This window comes from Homalodisca vitripennis, chromosome 3 (genome assembly GCF_021130785.1).
Source record: "Homalodisca vitripennis isolate AUS2020 chromosome 3, UT_GWSS_2.1, whole genome shotgun sequence".
NCBI lineage: Eukaryota > Metazoa > Arthropoda > Insecta > Hemiptera > Cicadellidae > Homalodisca > Homalodisca vitripennis.
The window spans coordinates 204,924,603-204,944,078 of record NC_060209.1 but is presented as its reverse complement, the minus strand read 5'-3'; the positions used below and the strand labels follow the sequence as shown (position 1 = coordinate 204,944,078).

The 19,476-nt window shown below is 39.3% G+C and overlaps 1 protein-coding gene across 1 annotated transcript in view; it reads left to right on the top strand.

Moving 5' to 3' along the window:
• The window catches only part of LOC124358565 (N-alpha-acetyltransferase 16, NatA auxiliary subunit-like), a 37,060-nt gene extending 18,409 nt beyond the window's left edge, over positions 1-18,651 (top strand). The window contains exons 3-7 of the mRNA XM_046810867.1: positions 8,002-8,157; positions 9,649-9,901; positions 14,123-14,220; positions 16,174-16,396; positions 18,618-18,651. Coding sequence (XP_046666823.1) covers positions 8,002-8,157; positions 9,649-9,901; positions 14,123-14,220; positions 16,174-16,241 — 575 coding nt within the window. The 3' untranslated portion in view covers positions 16,242-16,396; positions 18,618-18,651. The remainder of the gene's footprint in view (positions 1-8,001; positions 8,158-9,648; positions 9,902-14,122; positions 14,221-16,173; positions 16,397-18,617) is intronic.
• The last annotated feature ends 825 nt before the right edge of the window (positions 18,652-19,476 follow it).

Sequence of the window (19,476 nt, the reverse complement as noted above, 5' to 3'; positions counted from 1 at the left end):
ATGTCCGAATTTTACCAGTCACCAAATCTCTTAACCCCCCCCCCTGGGAAGATCCTGGTATGACCAGATAACCCCCTGGAGACTTATCCCCCGGTAACGTTAACCCCCCCTGGGAATTTGTTCATATGACCAGACAATATCCTGACGAAATTAAACCCCTCTTGTCTTAACCTCCTTAACATTAATCACCCACCCAGGGAATTTCTCGCCTTGACTAGATAGTCTCCTGGTGATATTAAACCCCTGTTCGACTTAAAATACTGCCTTGAGGTCGGTTTTTATTATGTTTATACTAAACAATTCAAGATAGCTGACCCGTGCAGACTTTTCTCCCGAGCTCATTTCTGGCTAAACCATAGGTCGTAGATCAGATCTGAGGGCACAATCGAAAGACAAAATTAAATTTCCAACAAGAAAGGTCCAGTCACTTTTTGTCGTATCTCTAACGGTTTAACCGCAAAATGCCCTCAAAGTCAAAAGTTTTTACGAATCCGGAAAAAAATCTATGAAAAAAGGTCAATTTTTAAATCCCTTGTCATTTACTTAATGTCCGGACTTAACCAGTCACCGAATTCCGCTTATCCCCGAATTTGCAAGCGTTTACTTTGGGGGCCTGGGGGCGTAGCCCCCAGCGAGCCGAAGGCGAGTCCTAATATATATATACAACCGCATGTGTAACTGATGACTGACTGACTCACTCACTCACGTATATACTAATTCTAACCTACTTCCAGATGAGTTAGAGACTTGAAATTTGGTACACAGATAGCTTTCCACGTGTAACCACCAGGAAAATCCCGAAAAGTGAGAATTTTTCATTTTCAACCCCTCAAAAAAATTCCCAAAAAATCGCGCATTCTTCACCCCTGCAGGCATTTTTTGTAAGCCCGATAGCGGGCGAACCGTTGGAGCTAGCTCGGATCTGACGGAAAATTCATGGTCAGGAATGAAGTGAACTACAAAAAAGGTCTAATGACTTTTTGCTCTATCTTCCATGGTTAAGCGACAAAACGCTCGAACATTTGAAATTCCAGAGATTTTTTCGATAAAAATAATGTTTCAAGCCCGATAGCGGCCGAACCGTTGGTCGTAGCTCAAATCTGATTGACCCATCAAATTAGCAAATTGCGCGATCTACAGAAAAGGTCCAGTAATCTTTTGCCCTATCTCGATTGGTTTGGCCGAAAAAACGTGATTATGTACAATTTTGTTGTAACTTTTACGCGAAACTTTTGTTTTTGGGGTCGATAGCGGCGAAACCATTGGTCGGAGGTCAAAATAAGACTAACGTTTTATTTAGGAAATAAGATGACCTACAAAAAAAGGTCCAGTGGACTTTTTACTATATTTCCCTTAGTTTGACCGCAAAACGCGATTAAGTGAAAATATTGGACATTTTCGCCTAAAAAATTTACATTCCGGGCTTGATAGCGGCTACTAACGGTTGGTTCGTAACTCAAAACAAATTTTAAACGGGATTTAGGAAATCACGTGATCTACAGAAAAGGTTCAGTGACTTCGGGAGTTGGCTGAGCGTTAGCTAAGCGTCAATAGTAGATAGGGACAGAGGAATATTTATTATGTTCACAGACACAATACCCTCTAAAAAAGGCCCAAGTGTGTCATTAACCCCCGGTAATATTAACCCCCCCCCGGGGATTTCCTGGTATGACCTGATAACCTCCTGTACATTCAACCCCCTGATGTGTTAACCCCCCTGGTAACATTAAACCCCCCAGGGAATTTCCTGCCATGACCTCATGTCCGAATTTTACCAGTCACCAAATCTCTTAACCCCCCCCCTGGGAAGATCCTGGTATGACCAGATAACCCCCTGGAGACTTATCCCCCGGTAACGTTAACCCCCCCTGGGAATTTGTTCATATGACCAGACAATATCCTGACGAAATTAAACCCCCTCTTGTCTTAACCTCCTTAACATTAATCACCCACCCAGGGAATTTCTCGCCTTGACTAGATAGTCTCCTGGTGATATTAAACCCCCTGTTCGACTTAAAATACTGCCTTGAGGTCGGTTTTTATTATGTTTATACTAAACAATTCAAGATAGCTGACCCGTGCAGACTTTTCTCCCGAGCTCATTTCTGGCTAAACCATAGGTCGTAGATCAGATCTGAGGGCACAATCGAAAGACAAAATTAAATTTCCAACAAGAAAGGTCCAGTCACTTTTTGTCGTATCTCTAACGGTTTAACCGCAAAATGCCCTCAAAGTCAAAAGTTTTTACGAATCCGGAAAAAAATCTATGAAAAAGGTCAATTTTTAAATCCCTTGTCATTTACTTAATGTCCGGACCTTAACCAGTCACCGAATTCCGCTTATTCCCCGAATTTGCAAGCGTTTACTTTTGGGGCCTGGGGGCGTAGCCCCCAGCGAGCCGAAGGCGAGTCTAATATACTATACAGCCGCATGTGAAACCACTCACTCACTGACTAATGTATACAAATTCTAACCTACTTCTAGAAATGCTAGAAACTTGAAATTTGGCACACAGGTACCTTTTGCCGTGTAACCAACAGGAAAATTCTGAAAACCGGGATTTTTTCATTTTAAACACCTAAAAAAAATTCGAGAAAAAAGCGCATTTTTTTACCCTTGCAGGCCTTTTTTTTTTGTAAAAGTCCCGATAGCGGGCGAACCGTTGGAGCTAGCTCAAATCTGACGAAAAATTCATGGTCAGGAATGAAGTGAAACTACAAAAAGGGTCCAGTGACTTTTTGCTCTATCTTCCATGGTTAAGCGACAAAACTCTCGAAGTATTTGACATTCCAGAGATTTTTTCAATAAAAATAATGTTTCGAGCCCGATAGCGGCCGGCCGAAACCGGTAAGTCGTAGCTCAAATCTGATTGACCCATCAAATTAGCAAATCGCGCGAATCTACAGAAAAGGTCCAGTAACTTTTTGCCCTATCTCGATTGGTTTGGCCCGAAAAAACGTGGATTATGTGCAATTTTTTTTGTAATTTTCACGTGAAAACTTTTGTTTTTGGGGTCGATAGCGGCGAAACAATTGGTCGGAGGTCAAAATAAAAGAAAGGTTAACTTTAGTAAATAATATGATCTACAAAAAAGGTTCAGTTACTATTTACTATATCTCCATTATTTTGACCGCAAAACGCGATTAAGTGAAAATATTGGAAATTTTCGCCTACAAATTTACATTCCAGGCTTGATAGCGGCTAAACGTTTGGTCGTAGCTCAAAACACGTCATTTAACAAGTTTTAGTAAACGACCGTGTTTCAACAAAAAAAGTCCAGTAACTTTTTGCCCTATCCTAAGTGGTCTGGCCGAAAAACCTGTTTAAAAGGAAATATTTTATAATTTTTAGATGAAAATTTTGTTTCTGGGAGGCGGTAGCAGCCGAACCATTGGTCATAACTTAAATTCTAAATGTTCAATTAACTAGACAATCTAGAGATCTAAAAAAAAGGTTGGGTAGCTTTTTGTCGTATATCCTTACGTAAGCCCTAAAATCTCTCTTAATGGCAAAATCTTGGTCGTATTTAGCAATTCAAGATAGCTGACCAGTGCAGACTTTTCTCCCGAGCTCATTCCTGGCTAAACCAAAGCTCGCAGCTAAAATCTGACGACGGAATCGAAACACAAAATCAAATTTCCGACAAGAAAGGTTCAGTCAATTTTTATCGTATCTTTAACGGTTAAGCCACAAAAGGCCTTTGAAGTCAAAACTTTAAATGAATCTGGAAAATTCGATAAAATGGGTAAACTTTTAACTCCCAAAGCCCTAACTAATAAGCTCAAACATAACCTTTCCCCAAATACCGCTTATCCCCGAATTTAGCTAACACCCAAAAGGGGGCCTGGGGGCGTAGCCCCCAGCGAGCCGAAGGCGAGTCCTATATATATACAACCGCATGTGTAACTGACTGACTGACTCACTCACTCACGTATACTAATTCTAACCTACTTCCAGATGAGTTAGAGACTTGAAATTTGGTACACAGATAGCTTTCCAACGTGTAACCACCAGGAAAATCCCGAAAAAGTGGATGAATTTATTTCATTTTTCAACAACACCCCTCAAAAAAATTCCCAAAAAATCGGCTGCATTTCTTCACCCCCTGCAGGCATTTTTTGTGTAAAGCCACACGATAGCCGGGCGAACCGGTTGGAGCTAGCTCGGATCTGGACCGGAAAAATTCATGGTCCAGGAATGAAGTGAACTAACAAAAAAGGTCTAATGACTTTTTGCTCTATCTTCCATGGTTAAGCGACAAAAACGCTCGCTGCAACATTTGAAATATCCAGAGATTTTTTTTCGAATTAAAAATAATGTTTCAAGCCCGCGATAGCGGCCGACACCGTTGGTCGTATAGCCTCAAATCCCCTGATTGACCCATCAAATTAGCAAAAATTGCGCGTATCTACAGAAAAGGTCCAGTAATAATCTTTTGCCCTATCATCGATTGGTTTGGCCGAGAAAAAAAAAACGTGGATATTATTGTACAATTTTGTTGTAACTTTTACGCGCAAACTTCTTGTATTTTGGGGTCGATAGCGGCCGAAACCATTGGTCGGAGGTCAAAATAAGACTAACGTTTTATTTAGGAAAATTAAGGATGACCTTACAAAAAAAAAGCTCCAGTGAACTTTTTAACTATATTTCCCTTATGTTTGACCGCAAAAATACGCGGATTAAGTGAAAAATATTGGATCATTTTGCGCCATAAAAAATTTACAGTTCCGGGCCTTGATAGCGGCTCTAAAACGGTTGGTCGTAACTCAAAACAAATTTTTTAAAATGGGATTTTAAGGAACATCAACGTGATCTACAGAATAAGGCTTCAGCTGACTTCGGGGATGTTCGGCCTGAGCGTTAGCTACAGCGTCAATAGTAGATAGGGACTAGAGGAATAATTATCTATGTTCACAGACACAATATCCCTCTAAAAAAAAGGCCCAAGTGTGTCATTAACCCCGGTAATATTAAACCCCCCCCCCGGGGAGGATTTCCTGGTTATGACCTGATTAACCTCCTGTATACATTCAACCCCCTCCCCCCGCAAACCCGGGCCCCCACCGCTCACAACCAAAACCACACCAAACCCCCCCCAAAACCTCAACCACGCACCCACACCCCCAACCCCAACCCCCGAAAAAACCCCAACCCCCCCCACCCCTAAAACCCACCCCCTCAACCCCCACACCCTTCAACCCACCCACCCCAAACAACCCCAACCAACCAACCTCAACCAAACCCCCCACCCTGCCTGATCGCGTGTTTAACCCCCCTGGTAACATTAAACCCCCACCCAGGGATATTTCCTGCCATGACCTCATGTCCGAATTTTATCCAGTCACCAAAATGCTCTTTAAAAAAACCCCCCCCCTCCCTGGGAAGATCCCTGGTGCATGACCATGGATAACCCCCTGGAGACTTATCCCCACCGGTAAAACGTTAACCACCCCCCCTGGGAATTTGTCATCATATGGACCAGAACAATATCCTGACGAAATTAAACCCCCTCTTGTCTTAACCTTCCTTAAACATTTAATCACCCACCCAGGGAATTTCTCGCCTTGACTAGATAGTCTCCTGGTGGATATTAAACCCCCTGTTCGACTCTAAAATACTGCCATTGAGGTCCGGTTTTTATTATGTTTATCACTAAACAATTTCAAGATTAGCTGACCCCGTGCAGAGACTTATTTCTCTCCCGAGCTCATCTTCTGGCTTCTTAAACCATAGGGTCGTAGATTCAGTATCTGTAGGGCGACAATCGAAAGGACAAAATTAAATTTCCAACAAGGCAAAGGTCCAGTCCACTTTTTGTCGTATCTCTAACGGTATTAAAACCGCAAAATTGCCCTTCAAAGTCAAAAGTTTTTTACGAAATCCGGATAAAAAAAATCTATGAAAAGGTCAATTTTTTAAAAATCCCTTGTCATTTTTACTTAATGTCCGGACTTAACCAGTCAACCGAATTCCGCTTATTCCCCGAATTTGCAAGCGTTTACTTTGGGGGCCTGGGGGCGTAGCCCCCAGCGAGCCGAAGCGATGGGGGGGGGGGGGTGGGGGGGGGGGGGGGTGGGGGGGGGGGGGGGTGGGGGGGGGGGGGGGTGGGGGGGGGGGGGGGTGGGGGGGGGGGGGGGTGGGGGGATAGGCAGACAAATTGTGCCAGTCTACTGAGGGACAGGATCCAACTAACGATGTAGCAGTATGTCATACCATGTGTCGTTGTAGCAGGACTTTCGCTGAGATAGGCAGACCAAATTGTGCCAGTCTACTGAGGGACAGGATCCAAACTAACGATTGTAGCAAGTATGTCATACCATGTGTCGTGTAGCAGACTTCGCTTGAGATAGGCAGACAAATTGTGCCAGTCTACTGAGGGACAGGATCCAACTAACGATGTAGCAGTATGTCATACCATGTGTCCGTGTAGCAGGCTTCGCTGAGATAGGCAGACAAATTGTGCCAGTCTACTGAGGGACAGGATCCAACTAACGATGTAGCAGTATGTCATACCATGTGTCGTGTAGCAGACTTCGCTGAGATAGGCAGACAAATTGTTGCCAGTCTACTGAAGTGACAGTCTTCAACGACACACAGCTAAATTCCTTGGTTGGACTGCACCATCATAGAAGTCATTCTTGTCTAGTAGAAGGTTTCAGTCTCTAGATAAAATCTTTCTTAAGATATCTTGCCACATGATATATTTCTACTTTTCTTCCTAAAATTGGGTTCATGTCAACGTTTAAATAATAACGGGCCACATGTTAATATGTCATATTTAAATCTGATGTGTGTTTATTAAATTGACTATTAGTAGTATTTTTTTAACACTTATTAAAAAATATTTTGTTAACGTTTAGCCAAATTATATGGAGTGACATTAACATAGAACTTAGTGATGCATATAGGAAATGAAGCTTCACGGTTAAAATTTTAAATCAACGAGTCAGTTTTGTTTTTAAAGATATCACGCCAACAGATACACTGACATGCAGAATTGAAATTGTAAAAATATTTGTTAACGCTTAGCCAAATCATATTGAGTGACATTATCATAGGAACTTAGTGATGCATATAGAAATGAAGCTTCAAGGTAAATTTTTAAATCAACGAGTCAGTTTGTTTTTTAAGATATCATGCTGACAGATACACTGACATGCAGAATTGAAATTGTAAAAATATTTGTTAACGCTTAGCCAAATCATATTGAGTGACATTATCATAGAACTTAGTGATGCATATAGAAATGAAGCTTCAAGGTAAATTTTAAATCAACGAGTTCAGTTTGTTTTTAAGATATCATGCTGACAGATACACTGACATGCAGAATTGAAATTGTAAAAATATTTGTTAACGCTTAGCCAAATCATATTTAGTGACATTATCATAGAACTTAGTGATGCATATAGAAATGAAAGCTTCAAGGTAAATTTTAAATCAACGAGTCAGTTTGTTTTTTAAGATATCATGCTGACAGATTACACTGACATGCAGAATTGAAATTGTAAAAAGATTATTTGTTAACGCTTAGCCAAATCATATTGAGTGACATTATCATAGAACTTAGTGATGCATATAGAAATGAAGCTTCAAGGTAAATTTTAAATCAACGAGTCAGTTTGTTTTTAAGATATCATGCTGACAGATACACTGACATGCAGAATTGAAATTGTAAAAATATTTGTTAACGCTTAGCCAAATCATATTGAGTGACATTATCATAGAACTTAGTGATGCATATAGAAATGAAGCTTCAAGGTAAATTTTAAATCAACGAGTCAGTTTGTTTTTAAGATATCACGCCGACAGATACACAGACAGCCCCTTGAGTGATAGGTTTCATTAATGCTTAGCCAGCAGGTATAAGTATAAGATATTGAACAAACACACCTTTTGCCGTATTTTACTCTTCATTTTTTATAGGTTCTTGAAAACAAACGTTCTTAGGTTCATAACATTATTACAGTTTCTGTCATTCATTATTAGAAACTTAATTTTAAGACAAATTAAATGTGACATCCCTACTATACTACAGATTGTTATTGCAGGTTGATGATCCGCTGGATCAGGCCATCAAGTTCCTACAGCCACTGCAGTTGCTGAGTTCAAACCTGCTGGAGACTCATCTGATGGCATATGAGATTTACTCCAGGAAAGGTGAGTCAACTATCACTGTTTAACAACCGTGACACTAAAATGTGAATTAAGGTTAAATTATTAAACAAATTCTGTAAGGTACAAATATACCAACTTTTCTCTCAGTATACACTATATTACACCTTAACTTGTTTTGTTCATATCAGATTTAGGGATTCTGTGTCATTTTGACCAACATTAACTATCCATCATTAACTTTGGAATAGTGTTGTACTGTAAAACAGACAAAATGTCGGATGAATCAATAAAATTTTCCTCCTCTGGGGGCTCTGGCAACAAAGGCAGTATTCACAGGATCAACAAAGAAATGAAAAATATGATCATTACGTTTTTTTAAAAAACATAACCTTATGGGTTTAGAAAATACATAACTTTTTATTTGATTTCCTCCTTAACCCTTTCAGGTCGCAAATTTTTTATCCTTGATTTCAGCCAGGTCGCGACTGTTTTTTAGTGATTTTAGCCATGCATACATTTCTCACTACTGAATCCTGATAGTTCTTCATCTAGGCCTAGTTCATCATTGCAATTGCAAGTGTCACTAAGAGCACTTGTAGAAGGCCTTGGGTTATCCATTTTATTATAATCACTGGATAAATGTCATAAAAATATAACTGTTCATTGAAAAAACTAAAAGATAATATTGTTTAGTCTGTAACTAAATAAAAAACTAATTTTTTCAGCTGAGGCTAGTAGCTCAAAACTTACAAACTATACACTTGTCTTCAAACTCCTTATTGCACACGAATAATTTATTTACATAAAAAGACACATTCCTGAACACATTATTACTTATACTACTTCTAACAACACCTACTCATTTATAAAACAAATATCTAAAACATTACGTTAACCTCAACAACACTCACGATCGAACTCAGTGAGAAGTAAACACTGGCTAGCATTCGCATAGCAACAGACGCACGTGGCCGTGAGTCACGCCGGAAACAGCTGTCAACAGAAAAAGAAAACCTCTAGAAGTTCGAAAAACGGCCACTAGAGCGCAACAGTTCACGGGCTTGCATAATGGCGCGGTACCGCGCCATACCGCGCGATGTTGAAATATTTTATTGGCGGCCGTACTGCGCCATACGACCGGAAAGGGTTAATCCCATAATTACATAATCCCACATACGGTTTTGATACCTAATCAACCAGGACCAAAATATATATATATATATATATCAGTTAGATCTGGCCAAGACTCTAAATCTCTAATTAATTGATCTAGTCAAGGAGTCATGGTTCACCACCAGCATTTCTTGTTACCTGGAGGATTAATCTTACTATATTGTTCTTATCCCAAAGTGTGTACACATTCTCCATTGTATATGAAAGTGTCCTAGACTTTCAACACAAAATACCTTTTTTAGCTAAACATTTTTCTATATTACTTTGAAAACAAATGACATAAAACACAATGTATATGAACTTAAATTTTATCTTTAACGTTCTTATTAATTTTATTCACAGTGTGTATTATTTCCATAGACAAGCCTCTGCTGATGCTGCAAAGTGTGCGTCGCATGCACCGACTGGCACCAGAGGATCCAGCCGTCCATGCCTGTGTGATCCAACTGAGCCTGAGGTACCAGGAGTGGCTGGCACAGGGCCGACTACCGGCACCGTGTCGACAAGTCCTGGCACAGTGCATGGAGCCTATCACTGGTGACCGCCCCCCATTGACCATCAACCAACAGTTCCTAGACAAATACACCAACTACCTCCCCGCTGTCTTTCCAAGGTTTGTTGTTATATGTCTTGCCACAATCTAAGTATATAATAGTCTGAGATACCAGGAGTGGCTGGCACAGGCCCGACTACCGGCACCGTGTCGACAAGTCCTGGCACAATGCATGGAGCCTATCACTGGTGACCGCTCCCCACTAACCATCAACCAACAGTTCCTAGACAAATACACCAACTACCTCCCCGCTGTCTTCCAAGGTTTGTTGTTATATGTCTTGCCACAATCTAAGTATATAATAGTCTGAGATACCAGGAGTGGCTGGCACAGGCCCGACTACCGGCACCGTGTCGACAAGTCCTGGCACAATGCATGGAGCCTATCACTGGTGACCGCTCCCCACTAACCATCAACCAACAGTTCCTAGACAAATACACCAACTACCTCCCCGCTGTCTTCCAAGGTTTGTTGTTATATGTCTTGCCACAATCTAAGTGTAATAGTCAGAATTGTCTTCAGAGATTTATACTGTGTATTTGAGATATTGGAAAGATACTCTAATAATATAAATTTTGATTTGTTTTTGAAAATTAACCAAAGTAAGGGTCAATCAATCTATTCCAGAATTAATCTAGTCTACTTTAGTTTGTTAAGTCTGGTTTTTGCTCCTGAAGTTATTGGACATAATATGTAGTGTTTTATTATAAATTAAGTTTTTTACGCCCTGGTCAAGTAGTTGTTAACAATTTTAATCAGCTGGCCTTCTCAAATCATTATGGGACTAAAATAACACAAAACATAAAGGAAGCACATTACACATAAACACATAATTAAAGACAGTGAGATTATCATGTAATCACTATTTGACAGGCTGTCCTGACAGCCCATTTAGTTAATAGTATAATATCAGATCAGATTCATACGAGTTGATCTCACTCATTGTAGACAGAGCCGCAGTGAATGTGTTAAATAACTCTTCTAATGCTATAAAAATAATTAATTACTGAGCTCTATTAATTTATCAAAACTATTTTTACTTTCTTTAGTGACATGACATCTACCAAGTACAGTCTATCAGTACATCTATCAAAAATACAAGATAAAGTTACAAGAGTTAGGAGTAGTTTTGCTGAAAGAGCATTACAGGGGTTAAAATTTTACATTAATGAATGTAGGAAATTTTATCATGCAGTTTTTCATTTCTGTACTTAGTTACAGTACTCCTGTAGAGTATAGAACGAATGATCCATTAACCTGTTTATGAGCCTTCTTCGGAGGTCCTTTCCTCTGAATCCTTAAAAGATGGATTCTGTGGCAACACTTGTACAGCTTATAGCAAACATACAAATTGTTTTGCTATGTTGAGTTATACCAATATACAGAAGGGCAAAATTGTACTGATGTCTGGTGTTATGCTGTAGGGATCTTTACTTTAGGGTAAGTCTGTTTTTTGTTATTGTAAGTATGAATGCTTGAATATACATAGTAACTAATAATTCTCAGTGTCTTTAAGGATTCCCTGCAGTTTTCCATTGGCCCCATTTTCCAGTTGGCTTACTTTTGCAGAATTATGGATTTTAGCTTTAGAGGTTCCTTCTCATATATTTTCTTGTCTGTATTGCTACATATCAGTATCAGTATAGTAGTATCCTCAACATAGTTTGTTGTTCAAATGCTTATCAATCATGTTTTGGAAAGCATTGGTAAAGAACATATATTAAATTGAGCCGAGTACTGATTCTTTTGGAAAACTTCACTGGAAAGAAGACCCAATTTTAGTGTTATTTATATATTGGTTATATTGTTAATTAAATACCTTTCAATTTATGTTGTATATAATGTTGGAGGAATGTTATATGTTTTTATGCACAATATACTTTTTTTCAGTTTACATTTCTTTAAGATATTAACATTTTTAAATCACTAGGCCACTGTATTTAAAAGAAAGAGTGACGTCCATGGCATTGTTGCTTAATAAATAAATGCTTAAAGGCAATACTTGATTCTTGATCTGTGGGTATAACATACTCCTATTTCATCCTGTTGAGTCTCCACGACTTGTGATCTATTTGAAAGCCTTGATTCTTGATCTGTGGCTGTAACATACTCCTATTTCATCCTGTTGAGTCTCCACGACTTGTGATCTATTTGAAAGCCCTTATTCTTGATCTGTGGCTGTAACATACTCCTATTTCATCCTGTTGAGTCTCCACGACTTGTGATCTATTTGGAAGCCTTGATTCTTGATCTGTGGCTGTAACATACTCCTATTTCATCCTGTTGAGTCTCCATGACTTGTGATCTATTTGAAAGCCTTGATCTTGATCTGTGGCTGTAACATACTCCTATTTCATCCTGTTGAGTCTCCACGACTTGTGATCTATTTGAAAGCCTTGATTCTTGATATGTGGCTGTAACATACTCCTATTTCATCCTGTTGAGTCTCCACGACTTGTGATCTATTTGAAAGCCTTGATTCTTGATCTGTGGCTGTAACATACTCCTATTTCATCCTGTTGAGTCTCCACGACTTGTGATCTATTTGAAAGCCTTGATTCTTGATCTGTGGCTGTAACATACTCCTATTTCATCCTGTTGAGTCTCCACGACTTGTGATCTATTTGAAAGCCTTGATTCTTGATCTGTGGCTGTAACATACTCCTATTTCATCCTGTTGAGTCTCCACGACTTGTGATCTATTTGAAAGCCTTGATTCTTGATCTGTGGCTGTAACATACTCCTATTTCATCCTGTTGAGTCTCCACGACTTGTGATCTATTTGAAAGCCTTGATTCTTGATCTGTGGCTGTAACATACTCCTATTTCATCCTGTTGAGTCTCCACGACTTGTGATCTATTTGAAAGCCTTGATTCTTGATCTGTGGCTGTAACATACTCCTATTTCATCCTGTTGAGTCTCCACGACTTGTGATCTATTTGAAAGCCTTGATTTTTGATCTGTGGCTGTAACATACTCCTATTTTATCCTGTTGAGTCTCCACGACTTGTGATCTATTTGAAAGCCTTGATTCTTGATCTGTGGCTGTAACATACTCCTATTTCATCCTGTTGAGTCTCCACGACTTGTGATCTATTTGAAAGCCTTGATTCTTGATCTGTGGCTGTAACATACTCCTATTTCATCCTGTTGAGTCTCCACGACTTGTGATCTATTTGAAAGCCTTGATTCTTGATCTGTGGCTGTAACATACTCCTATTTCATCCTGTTGAGTCTCCACGACTTGTGATCTATTTGAAAGCCTTGATTCTTGATCTGTGGGTATAACACTCCTATTTCATCCTGTTGAGTCTCCACAACTTGTGATCTATTTGAAAGCAACTATCCATCAAATTACTTGCTTTCTGTTAAGCTTGAACTTTGTTAGCTTCTGGATGATTATGATCTGGACCTAGAACAATCAAATGGCTGTAGTCTAAGACCCAAGAGGATTGCAATTACATATTCTGGGCCATTCAGGTGGTCTGTTATAATTCTATTTGATGGATAATTACAATGTTAATAAATATGTCTTTTAGAAATCTATAACCTATGCCTATTTGTGCAGTTAGTAAAATTGATCCATAAATTTCTGGTATGCTTGCTGTACCATTTTAGGTTTAGTGTGTATAATCCATAGCTCTATGATAGCAGATAAAGTTTGTCCACATTCAAACGTTTTGCACAATATTTTGATGACATTTCTTCTCAGCATGCTGCTAAATGTGTTTATGAGTGTGCATTTTGGAAATCACTTAATTTTATGGATGAGAAACGTAAGATTGTCTGTAGTTTTTTAGATCGGTCTGGTTGATTATAAAATTGCGTAATAATAATTGCAATGACAACTTGCTGTAACAATCACATGATATAAAATAAAAGTGGAGGGTGGGCGGTCTGTGAAGGTGTGAATCACATTCACACAAATGCTGCTAAACTCTTACCAGTCTAGGATACAGTGAGTCCGTATGATCTAGAGGAAACTTCCCAAAACCAAAATAAACTATAAAAGTTATAGTTTTGGTTCAATAGCACGTGTACGGCAGGACTGGGGATTGTCCTGAGTATGTCTCCGGTTGGTTGAGACACTCTACTGACTGTACTGTACTGTCACTACAGTATACCATGTTTTCCATATGTATGTAAAATTAAAAGAAATTATCTACGTCTTTGATTAAAAGTGTTTGGCTGAACTGTCATAAACATAAGTTACATTTAATATCAATAGTAAATAATAACACATATTCCAATATTAAATTAAATTAATAAGTATGTTTCAGGTGCTCGTATGATGTATTTGCTGGACCCGACGAGTCAAGCTACAGCCATAAAACTCGCAACCGACCTGGATCCTTCCCTGAGCGGAGTGTCCATCCCGGTAAGCTAGTAGTATCAGCACATTACTTAACACATTAACTGCCTTGCCGACCCGATCCATAGGCCTCACCATGACGATAATATAGTTTTACTTAATTGCAGCTACGAGCATTGCGTTTGGCTCTGGTGGCAAACCAGTGGACTAAATGTTCTAAATAGATACAAGAATTAACAGAGAACATTGTTTGAAGTTGTTTCGTTATTTTTTAGGTTCACTAAAACACCGCGGAATATTATGAACTTTTATCTCCCGATCGGGTTGGAAAATTTATTTTTTACCAATTCTTGATATATTTTTCTTCTATACTTTCGTTAAATAATTTTATTATGTGATTATATTGTTTTATTAATTATTCTCATTTCATTTACCTCATTATCATTGCGAATGAAATTAGAAAAACTATTTTGGGAGCATTTATATTGGAAATATTGGATATAAAACAATATATAATATTTCAATATGTATTAAAACAAAGTTTATTTTCAATTGGATACATAAAAGAGGATTAATACATCTGTAATACAGATTAAGGTCTACTTGTGGATTTTCTTAAAACTGTGTTTGGAGTGGTAGGACTGTGGTGGGCACAGCTCAGAGAAGTTGTCGCTTTCTTTAGATTTTTTGATGCTTGATGACCCTCATGCATAGCCTTGTTGGAGCAAACCTTGCAGTTTTTCCTTGATCTCCGTTTGTTTTTTCTCTCGCCAACGAAAGTCGTTGACTGAGATATGTAGTGATGGCCCGTTGTACGCACTGCTGACAGAATTTCGTCTTCTAGACCCAAGAGTGAATACACTAATGTTTCTCTGAATGTTTTGATGGAATACACATGATTTCTTCTATGTTGAGCTGTAACTTCTACATCATTCTTGTACGCTAGCCACGCATTGACAACAGCTGTTCCAAGAAGCAGTTCTTCTGCAATATTGTGTGGTACCAGCGCATCGACAATGTCTTCCAAATCTGTAACTCAGATCCACTCTAATTTTCAAATTCACCATAATTATTGATAATTAGAGATAATTCACCATTATCTCGTTCACTACTTATCGATTCATCCAAAAACATCTCTCTATCACTTTCTTCCAAGTTTCCACTCATCTCTGATATTTAATAAAGCTTAGACTAACATAAACAACCATACAACTATGTAACGAATAAACACAATGAAAGCAACGAGTGCAAGTGAGGTTACATAAATTGGCGCGAACTACGCGACGTATCGGCTGTGAGTGGGAAGCAGTTGGGAATGTTTGTTCAGTCATCCGTTCATTGCACACACACACCATAGAGTAATAAAAAAGGAACCTTGAAGCAAGGAACAACTAATGCAATGAGGCTATAAATTCTGATAGCAAATGGTATGTGAACAAGGAAAGCATGACATGGCTAATATGATAACTTTTACCATAATAATATGGTAAATTCTGACAAATACAATACAATACAATTCCTTTATTTGACATATTCATGGAGAACAGTACAAACCGTCAATAGTTGAACAGTATCAAAAATAGAATCCTGTAAAAACATGATGGTTCAGAACTTTGTAGTAAATAGAGACTTATGTAAATTATTATACTTATTGAAAGGTATTATTAGCAATATTTTCTCAAAAAATATAAAAACACAGTAATTAAATAGACATATGATGTACATACTCTTTATTAATTTTCATTACCATATGTATTATGTAAATAATAATATGTATATTAATAATTTAATGTTTTGTAGAGTATTGTTTAGTTTAGTTTAAAGACCTATGTGCATGTAATAGAAACAAGAACAAAATAATTGAATATAGTTTATTCAGAAAATTAGCTACAGCTAGAAATTCACAGATGTTGAAACATTAAATAAACTGTCTTTATGTAATTTTGAAGTATTAATACTGCACCACATTATTTGTCAGCAGTTAAGGTCAAAATAGCGACTCTGTTATTTCTGCTACAGATATGTACAGCCGTACTGAACTCACTGCGAAAAGGAGAGTTTGGCGATTGTGGAGATGCTGCCAGTGAGTACATGATTCGCTGTCATCAACGTTTTCCGCTGGCCTCAGCCTTCAACCCCTCTCCACCGCCCAGCACTCCCTCGCCCTCTCCTGCCCACTGGGGACACTCTGGCGTGCTGGACAGCCAGGAGAACTGCCTCAGCAACTGACACACCCACTGTGGTGAGTAATTTAGCTGAAATTAATGCACCCACTACGATATATATTTTAAACACCATTTATGACAGCTGAGTGTTTTTTCTTGCCAGACTGTAGATGCTGCAACCATATGTTATCATGTGGTGATGTCCCGAATTGCAATAAATATTTTAAATATACATACATCCATGATGGTGTAACTTCCAGATTTATTTACATGGAAGAAAGGGAGCAGGTGGGATACTGATATCTCACCTCCTCTCTCAGGAAACTGAGAGAGCGCCACGGAGAGTTGTCTGGCCCCGTATTGTTTACCATATACAGGATACCACCGACCTGTAATATGCCCACAAATGCTGGTAACTGCCAGTTGCATGTACCATATGAGCTCGTGACAGGGTAAACTCTGATCTTTTGAGTACAAACAAGTGGTCAATAAGACATGGTTTCAAGTTTCAACATTGGAGAGCGCACTGTTCACTGAGAGTGAGGTTCCGCAAAGTGTTGTGCATGTTATTTGTCAATAATCTCACATTCTTTGACCACATTACTCATGTTTCACAATCCATGGTTGACTTAGGGAAGTTTTCGTGGCTTGTAGAGGTCTATTTTATCAGTGGTAGCAAAACTGCAGCTGGTCGTGTTATTAAGGTTTTCAGTGATTTACTAATGCTTTCTTACATACAGCAATAGCATATAACAATCCAACAATGATAGATAGCTGCAGCGTATAATCTTTGTTGACTTGACCTTGTATCTGCCTTTTGTGATACTGTCTTAGATTCTCCAATGGTTAGATTTCTGCTGCGTATAATCTTTGTTGACTTGACCTTGTATCTGCCTTTCGTGAAACTGTCTTAGATTCTCCAATGGTTAGATTTCTGCTGCGTATAATCTTTGTTGACATGACCTTGTATCTGCCTTTCGTGATACTGTCCTAGATTCTCTAATGGTTACCGTATGCTGGATGCAAACTTGTTCCCTCATCTGTTATTTGTTGTAAGATAGGAGCCACAGTACATGGTGGAGAGACCGGCAGTACTCGGTAAAAAAGGAGGAGAAAATTCCTTTAGACAATTAATTACCTTCTGCGGAACCTTAACAGTGTTGCTGATTTGAGTTATTCTGTAAAACAGTCCTGGCCGGTTATGATCATGCATAAAGGCATTTTGGTTTATTGATAAATCATTCATATTTTTATCTATCCTTAATTTTAAAGTAATCCACTGAATATGCACATAATAAAATCATCAAATCACATGATAAGATACTGAACCAAATCTCCAAGCTGTGGAGAGTGTGGTGCAGTTACTGGATGCAAGTGGTGTTGGCTATTGTGAGAGAACATACTACCAGTACTCACAACAATCTTACTTCTTGATAAAACGTTGCACACTCTTGAGATACTAGCAGAGCGGAACTCAAAGAATAATGTCCCTTTCCTTTTCTGTAAAACTTAATCAATTATTACGACTTTATACTACTCATGTAATAACAAAATAGCACAGAATAAAAAATATAAAATATGAACTTGAGTAGTAGTTGTATTTGTAAATGCTTTATGCTTTTTCCAGTAGTTCTCCATAAATACATACATGACACTATGTGAATCCAATGTGGTAATTCTCTAAGTAACGTTTTGGCCTTTAGCCATATTGTTGCTCAAACAATTGTTACACGTTTTCAGCTGTCTATTACATATTCACTTTCTGAGCATTGCTAATCGGGCAAACACCCAAATTTTTCAGTGTTGAGTGCCAGTTGTACACGCAAACTCTAGTGACATCAATCACAAGTCTCGTTATTCACTGTTTCAGGGATGGAAGTGTGTCTGCCCCAGCGGAGTTTATGTGCCGCTAAACTGCGTTAGCAGTCAGCCACCCAAATGTACAGTTGAGTGCCAGTGGTACACGCAAACTCTAGTGACATCAATCACAAGTCTCGTTATTCACTGTTTCAGGGATGGAAGTGTGTCTGCCCCAGCGGAGTTTATGTGCCGCTAAACTGCGTTAGCAGTCGGCCACCCACGTGTACAGTTGAGTGCCAGTGGTACACGCAAACTCTAGTGACATCAATCACAAGTTTCGTTATTCACTGTTTCAGGGACGGAAGTGTGTCTGCCTTAGTGGAGTTTATGTGCCCCAAACTGCGTTAGCAGTCGGCCACCCACATGTACAGTTGAGTGCCAGTGGTACACGCAAACTCTAGTGACATCAATCAAAAGTCTCGTTATTCACTGTTTCAGGGACGGAAGTGTGTCTGCCCCAGCGGAGTTTATGTGCCGCCAAACTGCGTTAGCAGTCGGCCACCCACATGTACAGTTGAGTGCCAGTGGTACACACAAACTCTAGTGACACCAATCACAAGTCTCGTTATTCACTGTTTCAGGGACGGAAGTGTGTCTGCCCCAGCGGAGTTTATGTGCCCCAAACTGCGTTAGCAGTCGGCCACCCACGTGTACAGTTGAGTGCCAGTGGTACACACAAACTCTAGTGACATCAATCACAAGTCTCGTTATTCACTGTTTCAGGGACGGAAGTGTGTCTGCCCCAGCGGAGTTTATGTGCCGCTAAACTGTGTTAGCAGTCGGCCACCCACGTGTACAGTTGAGTGCCAGTGGTACACACAAACTCTAGTGACATCAATCACAAGTCTCGTTATTCACTGTTTCAGGGACGGAAGTGTGTCTGCCCCAGCGGAGTTTATGTGCCGCTAAACTGTGTTAGCAGTCGGCCACCCACGTGTACAGTTGAGTGCCAGTGGTACACACAAACTCTAGTGACATCAATCACAAGTCTCGTTATTCACTGTTTCAGGGACGGAAGTGTGTCTGCCCCAGCGGAGTTTATGTGCCGCTAAACTGCGTTAGCAGTCGGCCACCCACATGTACTGTTGAGTGCCAGTGGTACACACAAACTCTAGTGACATCAATCACAAGTCTCGTTATTCACTGTTTCAGGGACGGAAGTGTGTCTGCCCCAGCGGAGTTTATGTGCCGCTAAACTGCGTTAGCAGTCGGCCACCCACATGTACAGTTGAGTGCCAGTGGTACACACAAACTCTAGTGACATCAATCACAAGTCTCGTTATTCACTGTTTCAGGG